This window comes from Mustelus asterias, chromosome 5 (assembly GCF_964213995.1).
Source record: "Mustelus asterias chromosome 5, sMusAst1.hap1.1, whole genome shotgun sequence".
Taxonomy (NCBI): Eukaryota; Metazoa; Chordata; class Chondrichthyes; order Carcharhiniformes; family Triakidae; genus Mustelus; species Mustelus asterias.
Genome location: NC_135805.1, coordinates 47843546 through 47861760, shown reverse-complemented (window position 1 = coordinate 47861760; position 18215 = coordinate 47843546). Strand labels below are relative to the sequence as shown.

The 18215-nt window shown below is 44.7% G+C and overlaps 1 protein-coding gene across 50 annotated transcripts in view; it reads left to right on the top strand.

The window, feature by feature from the left end:
- The window catches only part of eya4 (EYA transcriptional coactivator and phosphatase 4), a 428611-nt gene that overhangs the window by 320249 nt on the left and 90147 nt on the right, over positions 1–18215 (top strand). For all 50 annotated transcript variants that reach the window (XM_078212520.1, XM_078212514.1, XM_078212513.1 and 47 more), the window contains one exon: positions 3060–3196. In XM_078212520.1, the coding sequence (XP_078068646.1) occupies positions 3060–3196 (137 nt within the window). The remainder of the gene's footprint in view (positions 1–3059; positions 3197–18215) is intronic.

Here is an 18215-nt window from a genome sequence, read left to right as displayed (position 1 = left end):
GTCACTCAACTTGCAAGTCTTGTAAGATTTCCCAGAAAGATGCGTGCACATGTACATGTGTTCATTTTACGATTGGCATTCTTTGTCACTTCAATTTTTCCGCAATATTTACATTATTGTTCAACTTGTCTTTTAATTGAATTTTATTATTGCACGCCATTAGATTTTGGAGGTTTCATATTACAGATGAAGCTGTTAGTAATAGGCAGTAAGACTACTCATTTTGGTAGTTAGAAAATCAGATTGAGGCATTAAGTTCAAAAGAATTTCCAAACATTAGTGCTGAGGGTTGGGGGGGGGAGAGGTGGGGTTGGATTTTAATGTGCATATCTTTGTTTTAATCATTTAGTATCACTTCTGAGCGTTCAAACTGAATCTTGTCAGTTTCACTTTGCTTTTTCAGGATAGACATTTTATTGGAGTTAAGAACTATATTTTCATTTGGATGCTTAGATTAGCCCACGGCTACATGGAGATTCTCAGAACATATGTAACCCACTTGGGTGTGGGTGTAACGTGTTAAGATTTTTATTCGTAAAAGGAGTCCAATGAACTGAGTGTAAGAGTAGAACTGCAGGCACTGGCTGGAGTAAAATTGCATTCCATACAATCTTTGACTTTTTTTCTGGTTCCAGCTAGGGCTTACAATTTATTTTAGAGTTGGGGCAGATTTTCCATCAGTGGCACTAAAGCTGTGAGGATGGTCCATAAGTGTTAGGCAAGTAACCGTGGTCATTTCAGATGAAACTCCTGGGGTCTTGATAATCAGTCATGACCATCATTGAATATGGTGACAGCTGAGACTTTGCAGAGTTGGTGGGGGGAGGGCTGGGGTAGAATTTCTGGGGCTGCTGCAGATAGTTTAACAGCTGCAGCAAAAATAAGTGGCTGACTGTGGGGGCAAAAGGGGCAAAATATGGAGACAGCAAATGGAGTATCTAAGCAAGTGATTGAGTACAGAAATTGATTTTCCTGCAGAACCTGGAAACAAATGCTGGGGATGACGGTGACTGTAACAAAGTTGCTAGGATAAGGCTATTCAACAGTGCCATATACCAAATAGCTGCTACAAGCCGGCATTCCACAAAGTGTTGCCCACTGCCTGTTACGCATTTACTGTTGATCCATGCAAAGCCCTCAGACAGCCTTATAGCCCTTCCATCCCTTACTATGCATGCCATACATTCAAACTGCAACTTTTAACTAAAGCCCTTGACACACTGACATCTTAAAAGAGCTTCACACAGCAAATCATTTTAACACAACTTAGCTACGTGATTTACTCACACACACTGGAATGCGGGATAGGCACTCGGGAATCACTCTATGTGCTTGTGAAGCTTTCAACGTCTCAACACTACTGCTATGTTTGCAGGACAGGGTTATTAAAATCAGGAGTGAGCAGACCAACACAGGGAGAGGGCCTTGCAATTTCAAACCTGTGGGTCAATTCAAAGATATCTTGCTGGATATCATTAATGTTGAAATCGTAAAGTGAGTGATAGAGGACAAAAGTGAAGTGAAGTCACCAAGCTGTGCTCTAGCATCATCCTACCCCTGTTCTTCTACTTCCTTCAGCTCATTCATTCACAAATGGATTTACATTCAAACACAAAACCATCAGGCACATCTCACAGGCAGAATTGCAAAATGCGTTCCTTCATGGTTTTTGTACGTTGCATGCTTGTTGAAGCTTCCACTTTAAAGCCAAACAGATATTTGCATGCAAAAGTTCTGAAAGAGGACCAGGCTAACTAAATAAAGATTTGTAGCCTGATATTCCAGCCTGAGTATGTAGAATCAGATGGCAGGCTTAATTTTAATATTGTGGACAAATGACTATGGCACTGGAAGTACATCACTACCCACCTGCCTCCTCCACAGAGATGGGCCTTTCCATCTGTCCTACCTACACCAGAGAGATGATGGAAATTCCCTGCCGACCCTCAGGTGGACCATCTCCTCTGGACAATGAGCTGGTTCTCCTGTTCTCATTCGGCACACTGGCCCATTACCAACGTGGAAACCAGTGGCCTGAGAGACCCCTCTCCTTGAGAAACCCCCACAACACAGGGAGGGGGAAGAAAGAAATTAACAGGGAAGACTAGCACTCTCCATATAAAGAGAAAATTGTTGTATTTATAAAGCATCTTTCATGACCTGTCAACGTTCAAAACACCTTACAACCTATTAAGTACCGTTGAAGTATAGTCATTGTTGGAATGTAGGAAACACAACAACCAATTTGCGCACAGCAAGGTCCCGCTAGCAAATGACTAGATAAGTTCACAAAAGTGATAATGACCAGCTAATCCTATTTTTTTTTAAATGGGATGTTGGTTGAGGGCTAAATATTAGCAAGGATGTCAGGGAGAACTCCTCTGATTATTGGCTAAAATTATGCCATAAAATCTTTTGCTTCCACCGGTGAGGGCAGTTAGAGTTTGAGGTTTAATATCTCAAACGAGAAATGGCACCACGAGCAGTACAGCATTCCTTCAGTACAGCACAGGAGTGTGAGCCTAGATTTTGTATTCAAATTTCTGGTGGGACTTGAACTCAGAATTGTCTGACTCAAAGGGAAGAATACTACCTGAATCACGGCTGAACCAGTTACTCTCCTTTCACTGGTCTCCACCAGACTTAAAACTATAATTGTGCCAGAAAGATTGCAGATATTCAGTCCAAGATTATCTTGTTCCCCATACATTCGTTTTACTAATGATAGAATATTCACTCCAGTTGTCTGGCGGATTCTTAGACAGTCCGTCCAAATGCATATAGCAAATGAGTAAAAAATGAAAGCTCCACATCATAGAGCCTAATAGTTCTGGCTGTGGCAACAGTTAAATAAATTGCCGCACTGTTTATTTTTCTGTGCCTGGTGTATTTTCTTTATACATAATTATTCAGCTGCTGAACTGCTGTCAAACTGAATGCTGTGCAATCATCAGAAATCACTTTGTTTCTGCAGCAGTGTGAATTTGTGGTGAACACTCATACCTTGCATGCAGAAAAACTCAAGATGATAGTTGTAATCTGAATGGTTGCTTTTACAGGGGAGTTTGATACTGTGCAGAGCCCATCAACACCAGTCAAAGACCTGGATGAGCGAACGTGTAGGAGTTCAGGGTCAAAGTCACGGGGAAGGGGAAGGAAGAATAATCCATCACCACCTCCTGACAACGACTTGGAGGTATGCCCTGACTTTAATTGATGAAAGCTTAAGATTATGAGTATTTTGCAATAAAGGTTGGAAGTCAGCACTCATTGTACTAACATAGATCCACAGCTAAACATTCTTTCCAAAAACCTGATTCATAAAATAGTTATCAGCTAGGGTTGGTGTGAGGTGATTTTATTCCTGATGGTAATGATAGTGCGACACAATGATGGTTTCAGCAAGCACTTAGTTTTCAGACTGTATATTACCTTCTGGTGTTTTCTGAGTCTGGGGCAATGCAGCGGGTGAATAAAGTTGAAATTATTAAGAATGAGGAGCAACAGAACTGAAATTTTCTGGTATAAGTTTCATTACACCTAATAATGCCTTGAGCTAAGGCTGTAAGCCTACTTGTGACACTAATAAATAAACTAAACAAAAAGCTCTATTGCCGTTACATTTCTAGGACTGTGGACTATTACAAACGTTTATTGTACAAAAGAAATTCAGAACCAAAAGCGCCAGTTTCAATTTTGAAAACTGAGATTTGTTGAGAGTTTGTTCTGTTTTTAACTATGTACTGCTATAATAACGAGCTGGATGGTGCATTCAACACTAGCAGAAAATATATTGTTTATTATAAAATACACAGCCATGCTTTTCAGTAAGCTTTTATAATGATTTTACCCTTCACCCCTTTGTCCAGCATTTATACAAGTTAAATGAGGAAGTTCACTTTGTAAATGCACTATCTAGTATGGTTATTGGGCCATTTAAATCACAGGGATCTTTGTTTCAATTGTTGGTTTGTACTAATTAGTTGCTGTCAAGTAGGGAAGGGGTAGGAACACAGCAGTTGGCCTCATCACCCAGTGGCTAGGCAGGTGAACAGAACTCCTGTAAGAAAGAATGCATGTGTGGACATTGAGTGAAGACAGTATCGGGCTTTACTGTGATGCCACAATTGAAAAACCTGATGCTGTTCATTGCATGGATTCATAGACGAGTTGCTTCTGCAAAGTAGCTGATGGTCAACAATGGAGCTGTATCTCAACTTGAGGCAATGCCATTATGATGGGGAGAAGATGTTAAAGCTGTCCTCCAGAAAAGTTCAGGTGGGTGGGGGGGTTAACAAGGATGGTGGGCAATGATGGGGAAGGGAGTAAAACTGGTAATCAGTTTGGAAGGCAGAATTTGAGAAATGATGGGACAGAAGAAGCTAGGGGATTGGATTGACAACAAAGAGGGAGGGATCTGTGAATCCTAGCCTGTTGGTATTAAATGAAAATCAGACTTCCAGCTGCACAGTTGAGAACCTCTTGAGAGCAGGAGATGAACACCATGCGAGCCGTATGTAACAATGTTGACAGACACATATGCAATGGACTGTGGTCAGGTTAGCAAATTTTATTTTGTTATTTTTAAGCTGCCCCAACCCTCTACAGCCTATCATTGGGTGGTTAAGGGGTTAAGGTTGTCCCTGAGGTGTCAGGAAAATGGAAAAAATGTCCTTCAGCCCAGGAGAAAATCATGAGAAATTCTTAATTTATTGTTAAATCCAATCCAGATTTGACAAGTAGACCTTCTGGGATGTATTGCTATAAATTTGGGGAGAAATGAACAGAAAAAAAATAAGTACAGTCTCTGTTGGTAGCATTAACCTACTAATCATTGCTCTTCTTCAGTATTATAAATCTTCAAAAACCGTAGCCTCTCCCACCTAGAAGAACAAGAAAAGCAGCCTCATTGGAATATCGTCACCTGAACATTCTTCTCCAAACCACTCACCATTGATTTAGAATTGTAACGCATTCCTTCATTGTTGCTGGGTCAAAATCCTGGAACTCAATCTCTAACTGCACATAGGGTGTACCTATGTCACATGCAGCTATTCAAAAAGGCGGTTCACCAGTACCTTCTCAAGGGCAATTAGGTAGGGATAAACAATAAATGCTGGTCTGCTCGGCAACACTCAGATCCCCACGAATGAATAAGATAAATCGATGTATGGTATATTGGACAATTTAAATATGGATGTGTTGTATATGAATGGTTGGTTTGCCAGATTAAGTCATCAGCATTACGAGGGTCCTCAGTGTTTTAGGGGTTACTTGTGAATGAATTGTACACACAAGGCAAAAATTAATCAGTTTGTTGGAAATCCCAGATATTTATCCCAGACATTTATCATAACCTTTTCCCATTCTGCTCCTTGCACTCCCCACACCAAATTCAATTATCCTCAGTGCAGACAAAGTGGATGTACAAATTAAAATACATTTTGGCATAGTAACATGAAGTTTCATAAGATTTAGACCTGGATTTTCACCAAGTCAGGGTGACTTGGGAGCTCTTTAAACAGGGCAGGTGGGACCCGATTCTGGGATTGCTGTCCGCATTCTCATTTCCAGTAGTTTTTGCTGGCATGGGATGAGGGTACAGGCACTCCCCTTCTGTATGTAGGAAGGGATCATAGCTTCCCTAGGTAATCTTAAACCATGGGGGAACGCAAGTTTCAAGTGGGAAACCAAAATAAAACAGCCCCCTGCTCCTGGAATTCTTTCATTGACCAACATAGAATTCAAAAAAACTTTCAGTTTCAAGGAGATGCTGTGTTGTAGGTTAGATGCTTATTTTCATGTGGTGATTAATGATAGGGCTCTGTCCTGCAAAGGTATGTAAATTGATCAGCATTGCATAAGTATTGAGATGCATTGGAGTTCTTTCCAGAATTGGAAAAAATGCTGCCATACATTAAGAACAAAAGAATACAGTCCTTAGGAATTCCAGTGTCACGACCTGAAGTGATTTAAATGCTCCTTTTAAGTTGGGGGGGAAAAAACCTCAGCAGCTTTCATTTAGATTTTAAAAAGCAGATACCAGCTCTTGGACTGCATTGACACCATCTGGTGCAGCTTAGAAAAAAGATACATAGTTATATCTGTTGTTATAGCTCCAAAAGTCCCATTGTTTTAATTTGGATCGGTTTATTTTGACAGCTGGAGCCATTATGAATGCCTGGCTGAGTTTCAACAGCTACATAACGATTTATTTCAGCAGGGGGTGTGTAGACAGTTTGAACGACAGTTCTAAGAGATTAGTAAAAGAGTATCTTTCACTGATTTGGTTACTGAACAGAAGTTTTTTTTTGTTTTTAACAGTTTTGCCACTTGAGACTTAACTTATTTGACTGACCTCTTTAAATGAGAGCTCTTTTTCAGAGTGAAGTATTTTTGAGTGGTAGCCCAATTAGATTGTTAGAAATATATTTTTTAATGTCCACTTCAAAGACTTGTCTCCTGATGTCTGCTCATAGTGAATTACGATTGAGTGACGGAGGATACTTTTTTTATTCATTCGTGGGGCATTGGTGTCACCGGCTGGCCTGCATTTATTGCCCATCCTTGAGAAGGTGGTGGTGAGCTGCCTTCTTGAAACGTTGCAATTCACGTGCTGTAGGTTGACCCACAATGCAGTTAGGGAGGGAATTCCAGGACTTTGACCCCGCGACTATGAAGGGATGGCAATATATTTCCAAGTCAAGATGATGAGTGGCTTGGGGGTGAATTTGCAGGTGGTGATGGTCTCATGTATCTGCTGCCCTTCTCCTTGTAAATGGAAGTGCTTGTGGATTTGGAAGGTGCCGTCTAATGATCTTTGGTGAATTCCTCCAGTGCATCTTGTAGAAAGTGCACACAGCTGCTACTGAGCATCGGTGGTGGACGGAGTGAATGTTTGTGGATGGGGTGCCAATCAAGCGGGCTGTTCTGTGCTGGATGGTGTCAAGCGTCTTGAGTGTTGTTGGAGCTGGACCCATCCAGGCAAGTGGGGAGTATTCATGGGGAGCATTCCACCACATTCCTGACTTATGCCTTGTAGATGGTGGACAGGCTTTGGGGGATATTAGGAGTAATATGGGTACGAGAGGTGTGGAGAGTGTATGATGGGGATAGGAGGGGACATGATAGTATGAGGGGGAATGGGGTGCATGTGGGGGTGTTGATGGGTGAAGTTTTGACATTCATTAATACAGCTTAGTTCATGTCCCAGCAACATGTCACCCTCACCATCCGTACGCTTCTGTTGCTGCCTTAGGCCTGACTCCCTCCCACCCCGCCTCCCCAGAATGGAAATATGGCAGGCACAATTCTTTTTAAAGGAAATGGGAAGTTTTCCAACTCCACCTTCTTGCCTCTTCCACAAAAATCTGGCCCTCATTGTTTCGAATCTTTAGATAATATTGAGAGAGCACATGTTGTCAGCTGTTTTTAAAAGTGTAATAGTGTGTGATTTCCTGGGAAAAAAAGAGTGCAAGTTTTAAATTGTCAATTTTGGTAATATGATCTCAGTCATGCTCAATTATAGTATTCAGTTCAACAGTGGGGTGACGACTAGGCGGCACAGTAGCACAGTGGTTAGCACTGCTGCTTCACAGCTCCAGGGACCTGGGTTCGAATCCCGGATCGGGTCGCTGTCTGTGTGGAGTTTGCACATTCTCCCTGTGTCTGCGTGGGTTTCCTCTGGGTGCTCCGGTTTCCTCCCACAGTCCAAAGATGTGCGGGCGAGGTTGATTGGCCATTCTAAATTGCCCCTTAGTGCCCCGGAATGCATAGGTTAGAGGGGTTAGAATCTTAGAAACCCTACAGCACAGAAAGAGGCCATTCGGCCCATCGAGTCTGCACTGACCACAATCCCGCCCAGGCCCTACCCCCATATCCCTACATATTTACCCACTAATCCCTCTAACCTACGCATCCCAGGACACTAAGGGCAATTTTAGCATGGCCAGGGGTTAGTGGGTAAATACGTAGGGATATGTGGATAGGGCCTGGGTGGGATTGTGGTCGGTGCAGACTCGATGAGCCGAATGGCCTCTGTCTGCACTGTAGGATTCTATGATTCTATGACATTGACAACCTTTGAGGATAAGAAGGAACCGCAATTGTGAGGTGCTCTTTGGAAGGGGAAGTGGGAAACTGAGGGGTTATGAAGGGGGGGGTCATTTAGAGTTGAAGGCCAGCAATGATACTCAGCGGGTTAGGGATGTTGGACATCTGGACCACTATTAGCGCTCACAAAATGCAACTTGCACCCGAGGGGTGGAGGAGACAATACAGAGTCTTCAGAGGAGTCAACAGCATGGGAGCCATGAGGAGAGGCAGTGGCGGTGGTAATGACAGATGGATTGGCAGCAAAACGAGGATGTTGATTGTCTACATTGTCAGGGAAATATCTGCAGTGGTGAATTGGGAAAGGAGGTGGGTGAAACAATAGGCTGCACCATTTGAAACAAGGGTAGGAGATGAATTTATTGCAGTGGCAAGGGATAGAACAGCCCCTATGCTATTGCCTCTTCCATCCATAGGTTGCAAGCTACATTCTGTGCAATGATGCTGGTCCAGATGTCCAACATCCCTAATACACTGAATTTCATTGCTGGCCTTGAACTCTAATTGCAACCCCGCCCCCCCGCCCCCCCACCCGCCCCGCCCCTTCAATACCCCTGTGAGTAGCAATGGTAACATTCACCCTCCTATCCCACTGAGCATTAATACACACCTTCAATTTCCCACTCCCCTTTCCAAAGAACACCTCTAAACTGCAGTACCTCCTGATCCTCAAAAGATCCTTGATGTCTTATCCCCCTGCTGGAAGTGAATAACATACTTGGCCTTAGCTGAGATCATATTAACAAAATGTTAAATTTTGAGCAAAAAAGAGAGCCAAGTGAGAGGAGGAAGAGATTGAGAGGGTGCTGTCATCAGTCAACGAGGACTGAATGGGCGGGTTGGGGGGGGGGGGGGGGGGCAGGTGCAGTTTTAGAGCTGTTCAAATCGGGGGAGCAAGATAAATGAATGTCTTAAACAAAGGTTGCTTTCTGTTAATGCATGACTTGCCTTAATCATTTAAAATCAGAAAATCCACGATGCGAAATACAAACGAACAGGCTTCATTGTGCCCAACATGACCCAAGTGACATATAAACAGAGCCTGCTACTTGAGGCAGATTTAAAATGTGTGTTTTGCTATTAGACTATACAGAATTCAAATATACAAATCAAATATAAAAATTTAGGCTGCCACCTAAGGCTAAAGTTTTCAGTCCAAGGTGAAGTACCCAGTATCAGGACCAGTTCTGTTTCCCTGATGATGCTGATCTTTAATGGATCAGGTCCATTATGGCAGAGAGTGGACTTACCATCCAGTTAAGGATGGTGGGTGGGCGAGAAGGCAAATGGGAAGCCCTCCAACTCTGACAAATTGGCACCCCCACCAAGTGAGGTGGGAGCTGCCAATTCATGGCGTGGTGGCACAGTAGTTAATGCTGCTGCCTCACAGCGCCAGGGACCCGGATTCAATTCCAGCCTCGGGTGACTGTCCGTGTGGAATTTGAACATTCTCCCCGTGTCTGCGTGGGTTTCCTCCAGGTGCTCCGGTTTTTTCCCACAGTCCAAAGATGTACAGGTTAAGTTGATTGGCCATGCTAAATTGTCCCTAAGTGTCAGGGGCATTAGTAGGGTAAATACATGGAGTTACAGGGACAGGCCCTGGGTGGGATTGTTGTCGGTGTAGGCTTGATGGGCCGAATGGCCGCCTCCTGTACTGTAGGGATTCTATGTTGATGGAGAGAGAGGGCATTTTAAAGTGGAGGTGATTTCAGAAGAGTTTTTATTAATTTTAAAATGGCCACAGCTGACCGTGATTTTGGAGGGATAGCCAACTCCTCCAGAGGGCGCAGCTAAGGCCCAGTGGCTGTGACCAGTAGAATTCAGGAGGAGCCCTCACAGGATGAGGCAAGCCCGCCCCCCCTCATCTCTCCCAATGTGAGCCTGCCTGGTTCCCTGGCCATGGTCCAAGCCGATGTCTCTTCTGCACATTGCTGACTGGGACTCCCAGTCAGCACAGGCAGAGGGCCTCAATAGGCTCTGTATTTGGCCTTAATTTCCCACAGTTGGACCCCAATCCAGTAGCTCAGGGTCAGGATCATGGAAACCGAATCGTCATGAGGGCCAACATGCCAACACTTGGGCCAGCCCCCACTCTCTTTCCTGATACTTCCAACCAGTTTTTAAAATCCTGCCTTTAATGTTAGTTCAAAAACAGAACACTTTACCACACTGGAATTCATTACCACAGTAACCCTTACACTGCTAACGGATAATATCATCAACTGTTGACACTTCTAACTTTGGTTTCCCCATTTTCAAACTTGTTTTTGGATTTTACAGTGTAGTTTTAAATGGCGTATAATGACCCACTTTTTAATTTGAAAACAACTTGCGTAATCCTGGAGGGAAATGTTATCTCCAGCAATCATCCTTTATTTAGACTTCCAATATTACATATTTAGAAATTGTAAACATGCTGCAGAGTCTTTCCTCGTGTTCTTCCCCCCGAGTTGTTTAGCTCTAGTTAAGCCAACCAATGCAACAGATGCTGCACTTTAAATGTAATGATGTGAGACACTTAGGGGTGTTTGGACATGGTAAAGTGCTTTGTAAATGCACTTACTATTTTATCATCATCATTACTCTAAAGGACCAGGAGCTGTTGAGGCCTGCCCAGTTTAAGGCCCATTTGCACTGAACTCATTGTCATAGGAAATAGCAGTTAGGTTGGACAGTCACAAATTTTTAAAGGAAGCATTGTCGTTTTGGGCAAATAGGGTGAGCAAAGTAATATATTCATTACATGTATCGTAATGATAATTTTGCAATACAATGACCTATTATTCAAGTGACATCATGGAGATGTGTTGGTCTCCAGAAGTGAATCTTCACGTAAATTCTCACCGTCAGTTGGCTTGTCAATTGGCCAACTCTACCCCATCCCTGGGCCATTTTCCTAAAGGCAGAGTAGGGAGGTGGCTACCCTCCCATAAGCATCAGGTGGCTGATTCAACTAACGAAGAGCCTGTTAAGGCCTATTGTTTGAGACTGGCTGAAATTTTCCAGTCAGCTTCCAGGTTCTTGGAGGCCTCAGGGGGCACTGCATCTCCCTGGAGGCGGTCGCCTGATGGCAGACTGGGAGCCAGCAGTTCCAGGCAGGCTTAGAGGCTCTTCTGCCTGAAGCTACAGCCACAAGCAACCACTTGGAAGGTTTCCCCAGTGCCCTGCCACCGCAAAACCCCTGCCTGAGTGGTACCTGGCAACTGAGGCCATTTTATGTTCTAAGTTGGAGATAGGACTCCTCCATCAGGGGTGTCCTTCTCCTTAACTTATGCGCATGGACATCTTGCTGCTTCCTCCTATTCGCCCTCTAGGTTCAAAAACCTAAATTGGATGGCCTTCCGGCTACCAATTGGCTAATTCATGGAAAATCCAATCGGCGTGCGTGTCCAACTTCATTTGAGCCAAACAGTGGTGTGGTCCCAAAGCCCACAGGGAAACTCTGCCGCCTACAAAAGATAACAAAACAAAGTGTTGACCGCCTTTGAAGTGTAATGATACCCATTAAGTTAATTCTCAGTTGGATAAATGTTATGGTACTCTGTGTTGTAATCAGCATATGCATGTGTTGCCAATTCATTTCTGTGTTAAAAGTTTTAGTCAAATCTACACCAATACTGAACTAATGTGCACTTCCTTCAAATTGCTTCTATATGTGAAAAGGAATTAAGGGTTGACTTCAAAACCAAAAACTGGTGCAATAATAACATGGGTTGATTTTTTTTTTAATGTACTTGCATGTTATTAAGCTAACCAGATGGTATAGTCTAATTGGAACTGCATGGATTTATGTTACTCTGCACTTTGTGCAAAGATTTTCAGGCAGCCTCATTTCTTTGTTTTAATTTGTCCATTCAATCTCACCCCTAATCTTGATTCCCCTAAACAGCATTTTTTTTCAAGTGAAGAATCTTGCAATGGTATTCAACAGGTTTAAATTTGACTGCCTTCCTCTCCCCCAAACCTGATTAGCTAAGGATATGATGGTATTAGTGAATTTACAACTAGCAGTAAAGCTGCCACTTCTCCAAACCTTTTGTTCCTCCTTCACCATTGACTTGGAAAAAAATAGCGTCCATCATATCCTCTGAATGGACTTTATGCAACTCATGAGTCATTTTCTTCCATCGCTACCACTTGGAGCAGCTGGTGGCAACACTGCCGGTGTACTTAAATACATGGTTTCATAGAATCACAGAATCCCTACAGTGCAGAAGGAGGCCATTCAGCCCATCGGGTCTGCACCGACCACAATCCCACCCAGGCCCTATCCCTGTAACCCCACGTTTTTACTCTGCTAATCTTCCTGACACGAAGAGGCAATTTAGCATAACCAATCCACCTAACCCGCACATCTTTGGACTGTGGGAGGAAACCGGAACACCCGGAGGAAACCCGCGCAGACGGGTTGTCTTAATCAGCTCTTTAAAATCACTCACAGACATCAGAGAGATTTTGTTCATTTCTCCTAAATAATATGTTTCCGATAAAGGAATCTTGCAATGGCATTCTGACCTTATTCTTCCTCCCTGGGATGGATACTTTGCCCAATGCATTCTTCTTCCCTCAAGTTTGTCAGAAACAGATATAGTCTGTTCAGTACAAGGTGAAATGTGCAAACTCCACACAGACAGTGACCCAAGCCTGGAATTGAACCTGGATCCCTGGAGTTGTGAGGCAGCAGTGCTAACCACTGTACCACCGTGCCACGCCCCATGTTTTGTTACCATGGCGGCGGGAGTTATATGATTTTCAGCAAATCGCTATCAAGAAGGATTTTATTTTAACACCCAACCTATTTGGGTTATTTTTGTCGTCATGCTTGATACAATTACATTGACCCAGATATTGGAGTACACATCAGGATTACAGCAGACAGCAACTTCCAACTCATGCTACCACGTACCTGTGCTGGAGAGCAATTTGTCTGTGAACTCCTTTTGCTATTATTTCTAATTCACATAAAACAACAAGATCATCAGAACAGACTTGTCTACTTGGCAAAAGTCACTCCTTTTTTTTGTCAGTCAGCATTCCATCATTGGTACAACAAGTGGCAAGGCACAGAATTTCACACCCGCCAGTGGCAGCACACTTTTCCATGATACCTCAGTCAATAGTTATCACCTTGTACTGAACAGACTATATCTGTTTCTGACAAACTTGAGGGAAGAAGAATGCATTGGGCAAAGTATCCATCCCAAGGAGGAAGAATAGGGTCAGAATACCATTGCAAGATTCCTTTATCGGAAACATATTATTTCGGAGAAACGAACAAAATCTCTCTGATGTTTGTGAGTGATTTTAAAGGACCGATTAAGACAAGGGGCAGAATCTGCTGTTCCCACCAGCAGTGGGAATCATGATGGGCGATATCACTTAATTTGGTGTGAATTAGAAAGTCAGTTTCCTACCGGCAGAAAATTAGTTCGGAATTTTGTTCTCCCGATTTCAAGGCAAGTTAAAGGTGGGTCAAGTTTATTGCTGAGCAATGTCGGGAACCCCCATTTGTATGCATTCGCATCTCATGAATGCTCATTAATGCTCACTCTCTTTGTGAATGCGCCATCATGTCTGAGGGGCTGGATCAGTCACAGTATTCTTCCAGGATGTGCTTCCCCTGCAGTGGGTGGCCTGGGGATGCCATGTCTTGATGAAAGCCATGTCAAAAGCTTTGCACTGGTTTCCAACCTTGGAGGGAAAGCAGTCAAGTGAAAGTTACAATGGATTCTCAAATGCAGTGTTGAGAGATACAAAAAGGAGTGCCCATTTCGCCACCAGATCCTTGATAGAGTAGACGATTGGCCTCCTCAAGAAGCACGTCTGATGTTAGGGCCAGTCATGTACGGATCTCCAATACTCACCATAATGTGTGCCCAATCATTGTTGTTTCCTCCGCCCTCCACAATGCTGGAAAGAAGTGATGGCCAGAATTCTCCAGTCATTCACGCCCTGCCGTCACTGTAAGCGAGGACAGAGAAATTGGCGCTCAGCCAAATCTCCGTTCACTGCAGTGGGACCAAAGGATCCTGCTGGTGTGACCAGCTGGAGAAATAGAGGAACAAGTTATTTCTTCAGATGAGGAGGATATTGAAGGGGATGCATTTGACCAGAGCGAGGAAGCAGACTGGCAAAACCATTGCACAAGAACAAAGTAGCAAGTGTGCCCGTGACAACCTGATAGCTGCATGATTCCAGGAGGAGTGAAATGTAGAGACTTTCTCACAAGAGTTAGGTTCTGAAAGGCCCCATTACCTGCTATCTCAGCAAGAAATTCTCTTGAAAGTTCAATGTTCTTATAATGATTATGAAAATATTGGTACTCTCTGACTGCCATAATGATGGCATCATCCTTGGAAGGATGTAAACCACAGTTAACTGAGTAGCCTTAGCAACAGCACTGTGGAACCTGAGCAGCTCTCCCTTCCCACACATTCTTGGGCAACTCTACATGGTATAGTACTTTCACCCATGGTCTCACCAAGTCAGTCTACACGGCTGCTTATAAGCAGCTGGAATTCCACATTACTCAGGGGTGCACTCATGTCAGTCTGGCACCTGCTCAGTAAGGCAGCCTGACTACACTCTTTCAGACATAACAAGATGGATGGCTTGACAGGGAGCAGCATCATGAGAACACCATATCTCCCGTCGCCAGCTCTCTGCAATACAAAAGCCTGCTACTGCCCCCCGCCCTCCACCACTTCACGCCAATCGTCATTGATACGTCATTAAGCAGTAACCATTGACATCTAGATCATGCACGCAGTAAAGATTTTGAGGTTTGTTTGCACTGTCTGCTCCTGAGTGTGCCTCACCAGGACAATCGTTTGCTCGGGATGCTTAGGAAAATGCTTAAGAAATCAGAAACACAAAGGGACTTGGGACTCATTGTTCAAGGTTCTCTTAGGATTAATCTACAGGTTCAGTCAGTAATTAGGAAGGCAAATGCAATGTTAGCATTCATGTCATGAATAATAGAGCAGGGATGTGCTTCTGAGGCTGTATAAGGCTCTGGTCAGACCCCATTTGGAGTATTGTGAGCAATTTTGGGCCCCGTATCTAAGGAAGGATATGTTGGCGTTGGAAAGGGTCCAGAGGAGGTTCACAAGAATGATTCCTGGAATGATGAGCTTGTCGTATTAGGAACAGTTGAGGACTCTGGGTCTGTACTCGTTGGAGTTTAGAAGGATGGGGGATCTTATTGAAACTTACAGGATACTGGAAGGCCTGGATAGAGTGGACGTGGAGAGGATGTTTCCACTAGTAGGAAAAACTAGAACCAGAGGACACAACCTCAGGCTAAAGGGACGATCCTTTAAAACAGCGTTGAGGAGGAATTTCTTCAGCCAGAGAGTGGTGAATCTGTGGAACTCTTTGCTGCAGAAGGCTGTGGAGGTCAGTGTCTTTAAGACAGATATATTGATTAATAAGAGGATCAAGGTTATGGGGAAAAGGCTGGACAATGGGGATGAGAAAATTATCAGCCACGATTGAATGGCGGTGCAGACTCGATGGGTTGAGTGCACTAATTCTGCTCCTATGTCTTATAGTCTAATGGGACAATGCAATAGTTGGAATCCTGAAAAGTCTCTTTCCAAGATAATCTTTGCATTTGGGTGAATCTTGAGCAGTCATTATCGACAGCACAGGCAATGAGAAATTCTTTCTTGCATGCACCCTGCTGAGACCATTAGAGAGTTGCATTTGTATTGCTTTAAGAACATCATTGTCCTCAAGGTAGCACAGCTTACAAGCCCGTTTCTGTCTATTTATCCTAAGTCAAGGAGAATCCTGTTATGCAATGAATTCCACATTTAGTTGGGTGCTGTGTCTTCATCCAAGAAATACATAAAGTCTTGCTAAGGAGCTGTGCAGGTCCAAATAAGGATCGTGGGAGCTCAGGAAACTGCCATATCAAGATGAACACACGTACCTTAAATCAAACATTTCAACCAATTTTGCAGTTGAGTCTAAGGCGCCCATTGTATCCTTACTTGACTAGTTCAGCATCATGCATGCAAAGAATGAGAACTCAAGAAGAAGGGATGTTCAGCCTTAAACTTAGCAGCTAATTTTTCCAGCATGGAAGCTTCTCAGATAAGACTGATAAGTGGTAAATAACATTCACAAGTGTCAGACAATGATGAGAGAGAATCTAACCATCTTCCCATGACATTAAATGACATTTCCATTGCCCAAATCCCCCCCTCCAAGTCACAAACCATCCTGACTTGGAAATATTTTGCCATTCCTTCAATGGCTGGGCCAAGATCCTGGAACTCCCTCCCTAATAGCACTGTGGGTGTACCTACAACATGTGGACTGCAGCAGTTCAAGAAGGCAGCACACCACCACCTTCTTCAAAAGGGAAATTGAGGATGAGCCATAAGTGCCCACATCCCATGAACGAATATAAGAAAATGGGTGCATGTCCCGGGGGCACCTGACGGTCCCTCCCTGGCTCCTTGAGAAGAAAGGGCAGCTGGAGGGAAGTTGAAATGCGCCGTTCCCCTCTTGTCCAGTGACTGCTGAAATGCACCTATGGCTAGAGCAATGGTGTGCTGGTACTAGCACAAATCTGACAGATTGGACCTGGGTCTCCAAGACATTGTCACCCTTACAATGGAAGGCCCGATTTTACCATTAAGGCGCGAAAATTTGGTAAAGTCGGGCGTGAGGCCATTAACGCGATCCGCACCCTTGTCTGCGCAGATGCCCACTTTACTAAGGCCCGAAAATGGCCATGATCCGAATCGCGCCCAAAAAGGGTGCAGCAGCGATTCAAATGCATTTGCATGCATTTAAATTGAATTAATGGGCTGCCCGCCCAACTTTACCAGAATTTCCCCATTACCATCGTGTTCGCGCGTCCAGATTTGGCGCGAAACAGACATGCTCGGCAAAGGTCTGTTTCGGGCGCTCCAGCTTCTGAAGTGGTAAGTTCAGAGCTTCCAACGGCTCTCTGACTCAGATTGGTGGTGGGAGGGGGAGGGGAGACGGATCAGATCGTTCTCTGGTTGGTGGGGGGGTGGCGGTGGGGAGGAATAGGAGAATAGAATAGAAACCCTACAGTGCAGAAGGAGGCCATTCGGCCCATCGAGTCTGCACCGACCACAATCCCACCCAGGCTCTATCCCCACATATTTACCCGCTAATCCACACATCTCAGGACTCTAAGGGCCAATTTTTAACCTGGTCAATCAACCTAACCCGCACATCTTTGGACTGTGGGAGGAAACCGGAGCACCCGGAGGAAACCCACGCAGACACGAGGAGAATGTGCAAACTCCACACAGACAGTGACCCGAGCCGGGAATTGAACCCGGGACCCTGGAGCTGTGAAGCAGCAGTGCTAACCACTGTGCTACCGTGCCGCCCAATAGTGAGGAGGAGGGGGCAGGTCAGATGTATCTCTGGTGGGAGGAGGGAGGCCAGGTCGTTGTCTGGTGAGGGGGGGGGGGGGGGGGGAGGGTGAGGGAGGCCAGATCGTTGTCTGGTGGGGGGGTGAGGGGATGAGGCCAGATCGCTCTCTGTTTGGTTGGGGGGGGGGGGTGGAGGGAGAAGGGAGGCCAATCATTATCTGGGGGTGGGAGGCCAGATGGATCTCTGGGGGGGACGGGGGGGTCTGCTGCCGCTGTGGGGGGGAAGGGGGTCGAGATCAGTCTGGGTAGTGAGGGGGGCGGTGGATATGCAGTTATGTTGTGTGGTTTGGAGTGGGGGCCATCGCTCTGGGCCGTTTATCCGTTTTTTGCGGCCCGGGAGCGGTGTGACAGGAGCGCGTTTTACAAATTTTTTTTCTCACTGCGCATGCGCAATTCAAAGCTCTGATCAGACCAGCAGCGCTTCAGGTGTGATAAGCCCCACCCACAACACGATTCAGACCCGTGATATTTTTTTCAAGCTGAGTGCGTATGGGGGCGCCTGAGAACAGGTTTACAAGTCGGATCTGAAACACGCCCAGATTTAGCACTTAGAATGAAAATGGTAAAATTAGGCCTGGAGACCTCGCTGTGCTCACATGCTGCAGCCACGACTGCAGACAGAACACAGACGGATTCCTCCCTCCTTCGGTCCAGACTGCAGACGGCACTGACAATTCT